The sequence below is a fragment of the Neodiprion fabricii genome, chromosome 6, assembly GCF_021155785.1.
Source record: "Neodiprion fabricii isolate iyNeoFabr1 chromosome 6, iyNeoFabr1.1, whole genome shotgun sequence".
NCBI lineage: Eukaryota > Metazoa > Arthropoda > Insecta > Hymenoptera > Diprionidae > Neodiprion > Neodiprion fabricii.
Genome location: NC_060244.1, coordinates 7,752,274 through 7,768,397, shown reverse-complemented (window position 1 = coordinate 7,768,397; position 16,124 = coordinate 7,752,274). Strand labels below are relative to the sequence as shown.

General features: G+C 41.1%; 2 protein-coding genes across 5 annotated transcripts; both read right to left on the bottom strand.

Moving 5' to 3' along the window:
• Positions 1-417: 417 nt before the first annotated feature.
• LOC124185325 lies at positions 418-4,702 on the bottom strand. Of its 2 annotated transcripts, XM_046575981.1 has the most exons (5): positions 2,568-4,702; positions 1,746-2,458; positions 1,181-1,627; positions 840-1,103; positions 418-718 (listed from the first exon to the last, which is right to left on the bottom strand). In XM_046575981.1, exons 2-5 carry the CDS (start codon positions 2,441-2,443, stop codon positions 583-585), a joined length of 1,545 nt encoding a protein of 514 aa, XP_046431937.1. In that variant the 5' UTR covers positions 2,444-2,458; positions 2,568-4,702; the 3' UTR covers positions 418-582. The 2 variants fall into 2 exon arrangements, with proteins under 2 accessions (XP_046431937.1, XP_046431938.1); XM_046575982.1 differs by having other exon boundaries at positions 1,746-4,702.
• A 144-nt stretch (positions 4,703-4,846) lies between these two features.
• Positions 4,847-16,022, bottom strand: LOC124185324. 3 transcript variants are annotated; one of them, XM_046575978.1, is made up of 5 exons: positions 15,573-16,022; positions 8,729-9,547; positions 7,282-7,728; positions 5,858-6,121; positions 4,847-5,495 (listed from the first exon to the last, which is right to left on the bottom strand). In XM_046575978.1, exons 2-5 carry the CDS (start codon positions 9,433-9,435, stop codon positions 5,306-5,308), a joined length of 1,608 nt encoding a protein of 535 aa, XP_046431934.1. In that variant the 5' UTR covers positions 9,436-9,547; positions 15,573-16,022; the 3' UTR covers positions 4,847-5,305. The 3 variants fall into 3 exon arrangements, with proteins under 3 accessions (XP_046431934.1, XP_046431936.1, XP_046431935.1); XM_046575980.1 differs by lacking the exon at positions 15,573-16,022 and adding an exon at positions 12,829-12,977; XM_046575979.1 differs by lacking the exon at positions 15,573-16,022 and adding an exon at positions 12,755-12,934.
• Positions 16,023-16,124: the final 102 nt, after the last annotated feature.

Sequence of the window (16,124 nt, the reverse complement as noted above, 5' to 3'; positions counted from 1 at the left end):
AAATATATGCTGAAAATGTGTCCGAAGCACATGTATTTTAAATACCTTCTTGTCCCTTCTCTTTCCTTCCTTTTCTCCTCTCAAACGTTACGAAAATGTTAATGTTCGCCGTGCTTCCTGACACGCTGCAGCAAAATCGCTAATTCTAAGCCACATCGAGGAATCATTGCAGTTAATTGAATAAATTGAATAGCGCGGGCTTCTTCCTGCTTCCTCTTGTATATTTACGTCACATTCACGCAATTAGTCTCACCAGGTGCCATATACCGAGAGGCGAGAGCTGAGATGTTACATGAATTTCCGCAAAATATGCGCTAACATGGAATAACATGCTACTTTCGTCCCGCTCTTCTGATAAAAACAAGTTAACGTTATGGTTGAGTCGGATATAAATTTTTTTTAAAATACGATTCACTCTTGTGTTGGTTTTGATTTTATTAATTTGGATATCGTCGCGTGTGCCCATCATAAACCCTTCCGTTACCCCAGCCCTGATACCACAGATTATAATAATTATACCGTTACACCCTTATATTAATAAAATGATCGACTTCTTTCAAAATTTAACATGTAACTCCCAAACTATCCCTCAAGCTTAATTCGTATCTTCTCCCAACTCGAGGGGCGGAGTCTTTCGCCTTGATCCAAAGTTCGATGCAGCTTGGTATTGACGAAATCGACAACCATTGGGAGTTTCATTCCGTAGTAAAACAAAGACCTGAGATAAAGAGAAAAGTACGTTAGGATATGGTGACTCGTGAAATCGATAAAGATGACTCTCGTTTTCATTCTGTGGTTCTGTAGAGAGAAAATGATGGATTGAAAAAATTGGAGCTCACTTCATAAGACAGTGGTTGATCCATGCTTTGTAAGATAGCGACGAGTAGAGCCGCGGCATTTTCAGATCAAGAATTTCGCAAACGAAGAGAAGGGAAGTTTCGAAGCTGATGTACGGCAAAGCGAGTTTGAAACCATCGAATATGCATCTCATCATGTGCTCCCACTCAGGGATCACTTCTCGCAAATGAGGCTTCACCCACATCTCAATAAAATCGTGACCACATTGTCGAATTTCGTCGAGAGAGCCGCGGCAAAAGTTGTACCTGAAAAAAATTGTGGGTTCAATATTGTCGATGCGAAAAAACGATCGATACGTCGCACACATTTTCGATTAACTTACTCATCTTCCACTCCCAATTGGTAGCCGATACTTCTCCACAAATGACAATAAGCTTCGAGGTCTTCTTCCGTAGCGTTATGAATTCCGAAATGCTGAGGGTAGCAGATCGCCAGCCAGACAAATTGCCATTGCGCAAACGACACTTCAAATTGATTGAAACTCTTGGGTCGGTCAGGATCGGTCGGCCTCACGAGAAAAGGACACTGACCGACCGCAGGGGTTTCACAAGCCTCGGAAAAATCTTTCAGCAGCATATCATGCGACGGACACGACATGTTTGAAATTTTTGCTGCATTGTCTATTTCTTCGTTTGTGGAAGCGTCCAATCTACGTTTCGCAGCAACGTGCAAAGCTCTTACAGTCAACATGTCCGTCCAACCTCTTGTTCCTTTGGACCAGGTATCGTCGCAGTACCAGTGTTGAACCTTCAACGCCACGGACGTGTACCTTGGGGTTTAAAAAAAAAAAAACAGGAATCAATATTATGAACACGATTTTTTTCTGCTTTCTTAACAAAACTTTTCAGTGACAGTGCTTACAGGCGATGATTAAGAGTATAATTTACCTTTTGAAGGCCGTAAACGGCGTGCTGGACTTTCCAGTCAGAATCATCAGCTTGAGTGTGTCCCGAAAGGTGTATGCACACATTACGGAGACCATCTCGGCAAGGTATAGTGAGAAATTGTGTTCCCGAGCAAATTTCTGACCGCGCCGTAGTTTTTCCATGTCAAGCCAGTCGGGCTTCCGGTCAGCGGGTCTTCCGCAGTCTCCGGGACGAGACATTCCCGTCATCATGTGCAGTAGTCCGTCCGGTATTGCCTTCAAAAATTCTCGCAACTCTTCGACAACCGATTCCAGGCGTTCGTCTTCGGACTTCTCGAACGTCTTCGTCTCCGGAGTCTCGATCTTCGCCTGCGCTTCTCTGGCGCTGTTCAAAAGATATTTTCTCAAGCACTTGTCACCTGCGAGCTTGCGGAGTATCGCCTCTCTGTCGTACGTTTTGGTTGATGATGACGATTTCATCGCGTCAATCCCGTTCGTCTTTTCTTTATCGTTAGGTGTCAGAGTGTCGCGATAATCTCCTGATTTCCGAGACGTCTCCGAAATGTCGCTCTCCTTCACGCCACCAGAAATCGACATTGCATCGCTTTCGAGCGACGATCTTGAATGCGAAAGAATTCGTTCCACGTAGCCGTCCTCTTCAGCACCCGAAAATTCGTTCTGCACTTCACAGTTCATAATTGACTCTTTATCCCCCTTCATGATTCTTGTTATCCGCTGTCGGTTAGAATTTGAAAGCGTTTAGATAAATAATCTGTCACGGACGACCATCTATGGGCCAGTTTTCACCAGTGATAGCTTTTCTCTATTCAACGAAACGACTTACCAATCACATTCACTGGTCGAGTTCCGTCCAAGTTCTGATGTTTCACTGTTCACAACCATCAGTGACAATTGTCGATACACAAAAGCTTAAGCGAAACAATGTTAAATGGGACTTAATTTATGTGCAAGTTAATTCAACAGTCTCCCTGACCTGAAGCATTTCCTTTCGATGATTTCACAAAACAAACGTCAAACTTGCACAGCACTCAACGCCAGTTGAAGAGACTTACTAGTAGCTCATTGCAGGTTCATAAATACGATCGCTTGGAGCTACATTTAAAAATATAAATTGCATTAAAAAATATTGGCACGTCGTGGTTGCAGTTTTTTAATAGTTGACCAAATTTTAAAACAACAAATATTATTCATGCACGCATACGTATATCGACTCGTTACACTTGGAAAATTGAATAATTTGGCCGAGAACTGATTTATAATGATCAACTTTTTTTCTCGTATGTTTTTTCCTTGATTCTTTCGCATTCCAGTTAACTGCTCAAATGCAGCTTTGAAACGTAACTACACATCACAAATTCGTATAATATAAGAATATTCGTAAATGATATACGCTGTAACGTTAAACTGCTCTCACCCTCAGTTGAGGGCGTACCGTTGACAATTTGCCGCAATTCTCTAGCTATCCTGAATTCAAATAAACAATAATAAAGGATACTCGTTGGGCGCCAGACGCTTCAGCGTTAATTTTTATACAAAAGGTACGGTACGATATGATAATAATTAGAAAATCTGCCGGTTAGGCTTACAATTAGGTACGGTAAAAGAAAATGGTAGAGTGACGGTATTTAAAGGCAGCTAGCGATAGTTAGATAAGCAAACAAATAAACTGAAATCAAAGAAAAGAACAGGTCAATCAGTCGTACAATGTCGATTGGGTTTACAAGTTTCGAGGCAGCAAAGTCAGCTTACAAAAGTTAACAATAATCCACTTTGTCTTATTTAACAAGTCAACATCAATTAATATATCGAACAATAGAATTTCGCAGGATTTGCGGGAGAATAAAGTCAAACGACAGCTTTTAACAAAGGATGACAGTTAGCAGAGAAAATTGCGCGTAGGTCGAATTACCGAATTTTTGTTTCTGTTTGAAAATGGGTAAAATTTACGAGGAGCAACATATTGAATTATGAAAATACCAAGAGTCAAAAAGTCGAATTTTTCAAATGTCAGACTCGTGCCTTTTTTGAAAATTTACGAACCCGAATTTATCAACAACGACAGACCAAAGCCTCGAAAGGTCGAAATTCCGAAACTCACTAACGTAAGACAGAATGGACAAAATACCGAAAGGTTGCAAGACGTGAGAAACACGTTTATTCTTTCCAAGTTGCAGCTAATAAACGGCGTTACGCGTTTGTAAAGTGACACGAGGGCGCTGTCGTGATTACGGAACGCGGTTTAATTACTGTAATAACGTCTTGAATAAATTGAACGTACGAGAAAAAAGATATACCGTGTTATTAAAAATATAATGCCTGTTCCTTTGCGTTCTTTTTTTCGTTCATGACACGGACGATTGTCAAATACAATGAGATAATCTTGATAAAACTAGCATCGAGTTGACGAATTTCACAAATTCCGAAGTCTCAGGCGATTCGGTATTTCGTCATTTTGCAGATCAAGATTTTGCTCCTTCTGAAGTTTAATTTCCGACAAACAATATTTTCGTTTTTCGGCAGTTCGAAGTATTAGCCGCTCTCAATTTTTAATTTCGGAACTTCCATTATCGATATATTGACATTACCACATTCTGTGCTTTGTTCATTCGGAATGATGCCGTTAGTTCTGAAAATCCTTTTTCGGATAAAAGAGCGTTACCTTAAATGAACATTCGTCAAAACAGTTATTCTACTGGGTGATTCATCGAAATTCGGTACACTGATCATTGGTTATTTTAAAATACGTATCTCGATAAGATAGATACGAATGGTAGATGAATGATAGGTGAACGGTAGGTGCTTTTGAAGGCGGAGCAGAGCTTGCACATCAGGTAGTCGGTAAATGAGGCCATCGGGAGAATAAATCGTCATCAGAGTTGTCACCCTGGTACCTTGTTTGCTTGCGCCGAAGTGCGAAACACAGAGTTTATAAAGAAAGAATTGGTTACTAGTAATTTACCGTCTAGTTTGCATTCAATTCGCTCGGAGTAACCCGCCAAAGAAAAGTAGAAATCCTATATATTGTATACGTGATTATTCTGGGTCAATCTATTCGGTGAACTAAACACTGTACAACATGACAGCGAAGTTTTAGCGGAGTCATTTTCTGTTTGTCAGTCGTTTATTAATTACGAATAACGATTCGTTCCTGTTCTTTAAATACCTGCGTTCACATTATTCTGCGATTTTATATATTGTATTGATTAATTATTTTCTGTTGATTTACAATCCTTGCTAATTATATCACAGTTTTACATTGCTTACTTTGATTCAAGTTTATGATTCATCGTTTCAGTTATCACACTATGCTATATAATACAATTTGTCTTAACCTTATTAAATATTTGTGTATTAAGTGTATCATACTTTTTTACAACTATGCGTTATGTAATTTACCGGAGTAACGCCCAGCGTGAAGAATACTTTTTTTGTAATAAAGATCCATCAGTGCTCTGCAGGATTAATATGACTCGTATTCCAAGCTCAAAACGAAATCAATGATCTTACTAAATTTCCTATAATATCTTCAGGCATCGCGGTTACAATTTGATTTGTCACATCTCAAGAATTAGTAGCGATCGGATTCTCCGCCGTTTCTACATCTGGAAACCCAGGAAAATTGGAGAGCTTGATTCTTATTGCTTCGATGTCCTCGCTCGTGTATTTTTCGGCTCGATCTAAAATTCGGTTCAACAGAACATTGAACAAACTCTTCATTCCCGGCAGTTTGATCGTGCAGTAGAAGAGAGATCTGCAACAAACCGAGTGTACGATCAGAATATGCGTTCTTTCATGAACTAAAACAGATGCTGCGGGGAAATTTGAGGGAGAATTTGTAGGGAGGAAATTGGTTCATAAACGGTTTATAAAATGTGATGAAAACTTTAAAATCCGTACTAAGAATTTGTAACTCATGACGCCGAGGGTCCCAGAAGAAAAAACAATCAACGTCTTTTGAATGGAATGTTGAAATGAGTTTTCATTTCCAAAGAACTTTTTGTAAAACTTATGTGGTATCACATACAATACATCGCAGTGGAGGTTTCGATATCGATTCAATTCCAGCGGAAAATGTATTCTCTTATCTCGAGGCCATTGAAATACTGAACGTACTTGCTGAGGTTGAAGTTGATCCAATCTTTGTACGACAGCGAAGCGTATAGCCGTGGCATCTGGAGATCGAGAATTTCGGTGAGGTAAAGAAGAGAAGTTTCGTAAGTGGCACCGGGTAGATAAACGCTGACCCCGGTAAATATGCACCTCATCATGTGTTCCCACTCGGGAGTGATGATCCGTAAATTAGGCTTGACCCAAGTCTCGAGAAAATCGCTACCCCGTTGTCGAATTTCTTCCAAAGTTCCACGGCAGAAGTTGTACCTGCAGTGACGAGAAAGGTCGTATTAAAAACGCCGCGCTGTGACATCTGGTGGCAAAACGACGCATCGTTCAAAATGCACCATATTTAATTTTAAAGGATATTTTTCCACGTATTTTCCGCAGTCTATCGATTTCACGTTCAAAAACTGAAACACGGACAACTTGCACCGAGTCGTATCTACTTTCGTGTACACGTAATCGGCGTAAAACGATCCGCTCGTAGATCATTTCTCGCCGCCATGTTGCTTAAGGGGACCTTATTGCGGTCTAGCGGGTGAGAATTTCACTGCTTTTCAAACAATTTTTTTTCAATGAAAGAAATGAACAATGTTATTTCAATTTTGTAGGTATGTCTTATTACTTATAAATTTTACAAAATTGGAAATTAAAGAAAAAAGAATAATTTTTTATTATTTAAAGAATGGCGCTGAAGTCGTCCCTTCGAAAAAAGTTAACCTTGCTGCTGTTAATCGATTTGGTTCTTCCGCTTATCTGAAATCAAAAAATTAAAAATGACCCTTGATTATTATGAGTATATCTATCGCAGGAACTGAAATGAAAGAAAAAAACAAATGACAAAATGGCGTATTGTCAAAATTAGAAGTCGGAAAACAACCTGATTTTAACAATGTTTTGTTTATAAAAAAAAATAATAAATATTTGATGGAAAATTTTCGTTTCAGCCCCTGCGATAGCTGCCAGTGTACTCAATAACATATTATAGTTTCGGGATAAACGCGTTTAAAATTTCAAATAAGTATTTTCTCAAAAAAATTAGATTTAAACCTGTACTTACATTAATCTGCGATTCCAGCACCATACAACGTCCCTTCAGTCTTCTCATACTCTTCTCTCATATTTTCACTACAACTCAGGTAGCAGCTGCTTTTCTACGAACAATAAAACTATTCACCGAGTGGATCGACCCTTCTACTTACTTTGGCGCCGACCTTCAATGGGCTGTAAAACTTGAAATACTGTGAATATCATTACCAAATTTTCACAGTATATTCTTAAGATACCATACTTTCGAAATGTTGAAAAAAAAAATAGATATTTCGAAAATTCTAGACCGCAAGGTCCCCCCAAACCACGTTCGCCGCCAACTTCACGCCGAAGAACGAATAACGCGGCAAATCACGGAATCTTTCGCTACTTACTCGTCCTCCATTCCCAGCTGGTACCCGATGCTTCTCCACAAGTGACAGAAGGCTTCGAGGTCCTCGTCGGTCGCGTAATGAACGCCCAGGCACTTAGGGTAGGAAACTATCAGGCCAACAAAGCCCCATTGCGTCAAGGCCATTTCGGTCTGGTTTATGCCCTTCGGTCGATCAGGGCTGTTCCTCTCGATCAAGTAAGGACACTGGCCGATCACGGGGGCCTCGCAAGTCTCGGCGAAGTCCTTCAGCAGCATTTCCCTTGACGGGCACCACGCGTTTGGAATTTTCGCCGCCGCGTCTATCTCCGCGTTCGTAGAAGCGTCCAGTCTCCGTTTTGCGGCACCGTGCATCACCCTCACTGTCAAAATGTCCTTCCTGGCGGCTGATCCCTTCGCCCAAAGGTCCTCCGTGTACCAATGCCGAACCCGCAGTCCAGTCGACAGGTACCTGAAATTTTTTAACGTCGAAAACCCGGTTCAAACGATTTTTAGTCAGAATTTTTGTTCATTATTACTGTGTTCAAATCGCCGCAAATTTTACAAATTATTTATAATCACATGTTTTTTTCTGCTCCATATAGTTTTCAGATTTACTTTTCACTTGTCTGTGATCCTCTCACCCAAACTTGACTAATTTTCAAGTAGAATGTTTCCATCTTTTAGAGATCGAAGATAATGTACACCGTGAAAAATTGACGGTGTCAAATAATTGACCAGATGTGGTAGAAAAATTTGTATGGCCAATTCGGAACTTGATCGTCGAGCAGCGTTAGATTGACGTGAAATTGTATTGGATTAGCACCAAAAAATATTCTCTAAAAGTTCACATCCAAGTTTTTTTACAGTGTACTATTCGAAACATTTATTATTCATTTATTACGTCAGAAATTTACTATCAAATTAGAATTTATCGAAGGAGAGATTTTTTTCTCCTTGACACGTATCATGTGATAGACTATGAAACTGAAAATGCTGAAACCGAATTGATCCATTCGTTTGATTCAGCTACATCATTCTTGCGATTCAAAGAAGATTTGGTCAAACTCAAACAATTGGCACAGGCCAGAGAACTTTTAATATATTCGATTGAATATTCGATTTCAACTTATACAAACGCAACCATAACCATATATACATATACATGTACATATTTAGGTCAGGCTCCGAGCGATTTCAATTTTCGGTCAAATTAGAGATAGATTTGACGAAACCTCCCAACGCACGAACATAAAAACTTGCAAAATTTTTTATAAATTGTTTTACGATATTGAATAGTGACTAACATTGAAAGGAACTGCATTTATAAGGTGATTCTGACAAAGTTTTTCGGCACAATGTCATACTTATCCTACAGCCTACGGAAAGAGTCTCAGACTCTGCGACACTTTTTCGTAGCTTCGACAAGCATATAAAAAAAAAAAAAAATTATTCAACGGTTATTTTATCACCTTTTGAAAGCTGTGAACGGTGTGCTGGACCTCCCAGTCATAATGAGCGGTTTTAGTCCGTCCTCGAAGCTGAAGAGAGCGAAGAGGGAGAGCATCTCGGAGAAGAATATCGGAAACATGTGTTCCTGAGCAAACTTCTGCCCTCTTCTGATTTTCTCCATGTCCAGCCATTCGGGTTTGAAGTCAGAGGGTCGGCCGCAATCGCCGGGCCGATTCCGGCCGGTCAGCAAGTGCAGCATCGAGTCCGGAATAGGTTTCGTCGCCTCGCGCAGCTTCTCGATCATCGATTCCCGGCATTCCTGGCTCAAAGTTGAAGCGTCGTACTCGAAATTGTCGGGAAAATCGGCGTATATATCTGAAGCCGATTTCACACCGCCATTTTTCATCCGCTCGACGGCCGCGATAAATCTGGCTTCCCGCGGATGGCCGGAACTCACCAACTCGTACAGGATCGCATCCCTGTCGTAGGGGCCGCTTCCGCTCGTCTCGGTGCAAGGCACTTCCGGTGTTACGGTGTCGAGGCGGTCCAATGATCCCTGGGAAACTCCCACGAACCCGCTGTCGTTGTCGCTGTCGTCGATCTCCGTTCGTTCGCCATCCGACGATGAGAATATCCTCTTTGTCGACGCGACGTCTCCGAGCTCCTCGAAGTCCGAGGATTCACTCTCCGCCTTCGAGTCCTCGGACGGGTTTCTTTCCACCTTCATTGTGCTCTTGATTTTTCGAATATTCCTCTCGTCGACGATTTATCAACGCTCTCGTTAACCATAGATCGGTAGATCGGATGATCGGTAGAAAATTTGACACCGAATGTCAATTCTGAAACACGTGCAGAGAAAATTTTTCATCACGGATTAATATTTTAGCTTCGAACAAGCTTCGAAGAAAATAATCACACCGAAGAGGTCACGTTTTTAGATGCTTGAAGATATAAAATCCTGCCATACTTTTATCCTTCCGTCAAATTTATTTAACAAAATCATAGATTCAACTTTTTTTTTTGTGAAAATTTTATCGTTATATTCTTATAGTTTTCTTTAGGCTTTGTGTGGTTAATATTAACCAGGGCTTTGCCCCCACTCATTGTCAGAGCAATGCATCGCACGCCTCACTGTCTGATATTAAAATTCAAAATCTGTTCAAAATGGAACAATGAGCCTCGGGGTAAAAGACTTGATCTGTCATTTTCTGTAGTTACAAGTTGCCATAGTATTCACTTTCATTTAACAACGATCGGTATTTATCAACACGTAGGACTATGCAATTAATCGTTTTGCCTATTAATCGATTTATCAACTTTTTTAGGTCAACGTTTTTTTTTTTTTTTATTAATTGACTCGCTGCCCATTTCAATTGATTGTTCTTTAAACTGATGAGTAAATGCTTTTTAAATTTTACGAAAGATTAATAAAACCTGATTCATTAAATGCCATAATTGTATAATGAGGTTTAAGAAAATTTATATGAAAATGAAGTCGAGGTAGATCCGAATTTTCGTATCCTTGTATAGATGTAACGATCGACCTCATCAAAGCATGTAATAACAACGATAATTATCGTAATAATAAGATCCGGATACCATTAAAAGTGTGAATATTAAATAAACCTGACATTTCTCACTCGCTATTCCTATTCACGTCAATTAATATTTCTATGCACGATCAAGTTATACGACGTATCTTCTTTTTCCGCGAACAAATGAATTCTCGTCACGTTAATCGCGCAGAACGGTTAACGCGACTCTCATAGCGCGAGCAAAACTGAGTGTCGTTTTACTTTTGGCGAATCAAAGCCTAGCGTAACTCCCGTTCCTCGCCGACTAGACACGTCGACGTTTATCTCGGAGGAAGAGATTGCGATGGATTAGGGCAGCACCTGACCGCAGATCGTTAATCGCGTTCCATGGGATTAAAATCGGGGAAAGGGTTCAAAGATCAGCTATTGATCAACCGCCGAAACCTTCCTAATTGAGAAGGAAAAAATTTGGGATCAACGAACGTCTCCATAGTTAATTGATTGGCCGATTTTCAATCGCGAGAATCGCTCTGTTTCAGCGGATCAGCTGAGATGTCATTGCTAGCAGTATCAGCTTAAAATACAATTAGCTCGTTACTTTATCTGCGCAAAGTGAGATGAGCGCGTGAAAAACATTGACACGTATAATTTCGCACGGACGATCATTTTTAGGGATTTCAAATTACCGGTCGCGATCTTCATCGAATTACGATTTCATCGGAAGTTTGAAAAAAAAAAATTGAAATATACGATTAAATCCTGGACTCCCGAGACATCGATCGTCCAAAAGCGGAGCTAAGACTAAATGATTTGTTACTTTTTTTTTTTTTCGTCTTGACACACTTTGATTGCGCGAGTTCTACGCTAATGCGTAGATTTACACAGAAACGAGTTTTTGGCTAGAGCGAGACGCCAAAAGGAGTGGTGGTGACCGTTCGTCGTTCGTCTTGAAAAAAAAAAAAAGAACAAGAAGAAGAAGGAGAAGAAGAAGGACAAAAAGAGGAAGAAAAAATCCGCATAAAATCAGCGACGCACAGAACGGATCGAAACTTTACCGTGTCAATTTCAAATGAATTTTTGAAAGTTCTTAGAGACTTTCTCAATGGCTGCACACTTGTCCCGATCTTGGACACTTGACCGATAATGAATCAAACGATGCTTACGTAGATATCATGCAAGTATGCGCTTAGACTTTGCGCAGTCTCGTTGAAATCAACAAATTATAAATCCAAACACTGAATTAATACGCAACACGGGGAACAGATTATAGTCGGTGATAATTTTTCACCTTAGGTTCCTACTTGTGCATGGATTATACATCTATACACGTATTCATACACATGAATATTAATCTTCTCGTCAGACGGCCATCCCAAACTAGAAACAACGCACCGGCAGGTTGTTGGATAAAATTTTGAATACCTGATAGACCTGTAAACCCTGAACGGATAAAAAGGGTCACAACGCCAATGAAGTATATTGGAATGCTTCGGTGTGTGAAACCGACATAAGCGTAACTAAACTAAACCGCCTTGGATACGATTCGGTGTATAACATAACGATTCTAGAGCGTAAAGGTCAACAGAATTAGCAGCAAAAACAATTAGCGGCGATACGAAGGAACTGAAAATAAGAGGATCAAAAACGCGTTCAATAAAACATCTCGCAGGAGGGAAAACTGGGACAAAGCGAACAAGGTGATGTGTTAACTGTTGTTAACACTTCAGCTTAGTGGAAGCGAGGGGTCCGATGCAGAGGAAAAGGAAGACGGAGTATCGGATGGCAAAAGTAAATGAAACTTGGAAAACCGCGAGTCGTGACAACGACTTAAACTAGTATAAGTACAAAGAACGCGCGGGGGTAAAAAACGGAGACGTCAGAGTACACAAGTCGGCGCTGGAAACTATACGCCATTATCGTCAGTCGTATTAAAAAATTCGTCATTATTCTACGCGGTTTGAGCCTCCATTTCCTCGAGCCCTGCAAACCTAGAAATTGTCAATTATTGAGAAACCGGAAGCCGCAGCTCCTCCTTATTTAAAGAGCATAATTAAAAGAGGCTGTAAGTGCCGGCAAAAATATAAATTGAAAAAGAAAATGGAGGAGGACAAGTTTTTTTCCATTCTAATCGCTGGAATTCATCTCTGAAAATTGTTCTGTTCAAGATAAAGAAAAATTGAATTAACAGCCTTTAGTCCTCCTCTTAATTTTCAATATTCTTCGACACAATTGTCTCACCGCGGAAGATGATAGAGAATTGTTTTGTGATCTAGCCGAAAACTGGGTCGCGACTTTTTCCCTCCTTACTACCGTAGCGCGGTTTACGCGGTTTCGTGCCGCTGGTCCCGTTTCCGCGTTATTATACGCAGCTCGTCGAGCACCATTACGCTCACAGAAAACGCGGATCGCCGTGCGGCGTCGAGACGGAAAATCTGCACGAAAATGACAAATCGGACTGTGTTCTCCAACGACAATTATTGGCAAGGGGGGATAAATTTTGGAAAGACTCACGGTACTCGTGTAACGGCTACCTATCGCGGATGAAACTTGGAAGATACAAACTCTGGCCGTGTGGTCGAACTCACCGAACAGAAGTTCACCTCAGACTAGCATGCGAGGAACAAACGGATCCGGTTGAGGCTCTGACGGTCAGAAACTACGGACATCAGCCTCGCCGAAGGTTAGCAACTCGCAGAGACTGACATCGGGCGAGATATGTATCACGAATCAGAAGGCGATATCGGCAACTCAATGAATTGATAGACGAGTCTTGCGTGATTTTATTTCCTTCTTATTTTTCTCCCCCACTCACTTTTCTTTCTTCTTCTCGTCACGGTTTACACGTATATAGGTAAAGACGTATGTGGTGGTCGGTACCTAATGTAATATCTACTTGTACACAGTTTTTCCATTTTTTTTTTCTGTACATACCGTCGGCGGTAATTTGTATGATTTACGACGCGGTTGGATAAGCCACGGATAACGAGTCGAGTCTGCAAGCTGTTGCGAAGTCGATAACTGTGCAAGTGAAAAATTCACGAGTAAAAGAAGAAACGAATAAAAAATAAAAAATAAAAAGTTCGTCGCGATCCGTATCGACGCATCTGCATTGATACTCCTAGTTTTTCGCAAAACTTGATTCTTCACAGATCGTGAGATCGAGCAATGACTTCGTAAATTATGTAACTTTGTCCAATTCATGGGAGTCAGGGACGACCTTCCTGCGTAATGTAAAAGGTACAATAACATTCTTAATCCAGCGATGCTACGAGGTTCGAGTTGTTGCAAACGAGATATTACACCGTGTCTGATTGTGCCAGATACGCGATAGTCTTCGTGTAGATACACGAACCACGTGCGTGACGTTGGTGTCACGTAAAAACAATACTGCGTAATCTAATGACTGCGTCCTAGTGAGGAATGTCAATTAGAGCTGCGGATGTGTTTACGCAAAACGTGTAACTAGGAAAATTTTATTTCGGTTGAACAGGCAAGCGATCATGCGACCCGCACTTTGGATAGGCAGGTACGTCAACATCATCACACATACGCAGAAACCGGTTGCTGAGCCGCGACAGTGTTGTGTGAACTTAGAGTCGTGTAGTAAAAAAAACTGGATTTTATTACGCGGAATAGTTGCTAATTGCCGAGCTGACCTTCGCTTATGGATACCGCCAACACGGCGGTCAAGAGTTTTAAGACTTCCAAATTACTCAGGCAAATAATAACATTTGCTCAGCCTGCTAATGGTAAAATTGAGGTCTAATTTTTCGCGGATAGGAAGGAACGATACATCGAATTTACTATTCGCTGTTAGGGTACTTTTAATCATATCGCAATTGCGAGCAGCAAAACTTCCGCGAACGGTAAAGTAGTTTTTCTTTTCCATTTTTTTTCATTTCATCTTCTTTCTTTGGCGTCACAGCAGGAACGCAACCGATTCAATGATTGGATCGCGAAATGAATCGCACGCAAGAATTTATACGTACAAGTGCTTCGGAAGTGACAGCGGCTTCGTCTTGGAATTATTGCATTACGTAACGCGAACTGATAGCCTTGGATCGTGTGACAGGTGCTAATTCCAAACCGATTTTATGATTATGCGAGCGTTGGGTGATGAGTCCGTTGGTACATGACGAGATCACCTTTCTACAATTCGGGTTCGATCTCGCATCGATTAAAGTAATCGTTCGTTGAATCGCAGTGCGATAAAGTAATCCGAGTGAATACGCGCGTCTCACGCTGTCGCAGATCGACACGAATTTTTAAGAACCGCGGGTATCGGTACCAGTGAAGAAAAAACCGTCCACTCGGAGTTGAAATTTGAATGTCGAGATTTTGCCGAAACGGAGGAGTGTGTACCTTGTAGCTGGTACTCCGGTGAAGGACGCGTGCGTATTTTCTCTCAGCTGCATTAAGTTTTAGATTGAAATTTGTTTTTATGTTTACACAAATATTAAGTGCCCCGAACACACGCTTTTAACTCTAGACGATGATTGAATATTTCAAATTTATCACGTCACAGATCAAATATTCATTTATTTATTCGTTTCAGGTGTAACCGCCGTGTTGTGCAATTACTTTTTATTATTCATTGGAGACCGTTGTCAACAATTACGGAATTTTGGGAAAGTAAAGAACATCCGAGATTTCACGTGAAGGTAGAATCTAGGATTTTTACTCACAATCAGCTTTGTTGCAGGCAAATCATCGTTAAAATACAAACGGCAATACCTTATAACGCGAACAATTCTATACCTTGGAATATTATACATGTAATATGTACACATCTTTTTGCGCAGTCGTTGACTCGACTCGGCATGTGACTGCAAAGTCAACAAATGACAAAGAGATTTATTTCGCATTACGCACTAAGGTAGTAACAGCTGCGATCTAGATTAAAATAACACCGACGAATAGAAAAATGTCCGAGCTCTGCGAACTTCGGTGAATTATTGAAAGGGAACTTCTGACTTGAAATTTTCCATACATTTAACACTCCGACACTGCAAATATTAAGCACCACGTCCTCCTCTTCGTATTTCACGCTCTGGACAACGTTCATCCGTGAAGATTAACTTCGTAATTTCAATTTCAGTGGTTCGACATTTTCTCGGATTGTCTTGTCCGCTTTTACGAATATCACAATGTTTAAATCGACGTAAAGTACAGCGCACGATGACAGGTTATAACGCAAGTTGAGACTAGACTTTCATCTAGCGTTATTGTATACAAGATTCGAGTAATAATTACGGGCAAGCGATAGCGGTATCGCTTTTTCAGACACAATATCGCCGTAACTACTGCGTATATTATATTTTATACCTACCGGTTAACCGCGCGGAGCTTTCACAGCAGTTCGACTTCCGGTCAAAGTAGCCAATCACTTCTTCTACGACTTCCGGTCCTCCTCGATTCCTTCCTCAGTGACATTTATAAGCGAACGACGAACGCGAGATAAAAGATGGGCAAAAGCTCAGAGCCAGGTTTCGGAAAGCACAGAATCACCGTCGTGGAATCCAACGAAACGACGGAACGTATCGCGTCAAATTGACGGAAGCTAACGAGTCCGTCGACGCAGCGTCGCGTCGTGAATGCTGCTGCAACGGATCGAAACCGAATCGCACTGCAGCCAACGAAGGAGTTGAGATTGAACTATTCCGTGCCCATGCCGTGGAGAGGCGGCGCGGCGACTGGGGCGGAAAATGTATGCATGAAAGGTAACGAGAGAGAAAAGAGGGAAAAAAGGCTCGGCGAATGAACGAAGGGAAAAAGCGAATATTACAGACGGACGTGCTGCCGGATGCTGGTGCGAAGCGACACTGCAGCCTCTGGCAAGGCGATCACCGTTTTTCACTCCGTCCTCCGTCAGGTCAGAAGG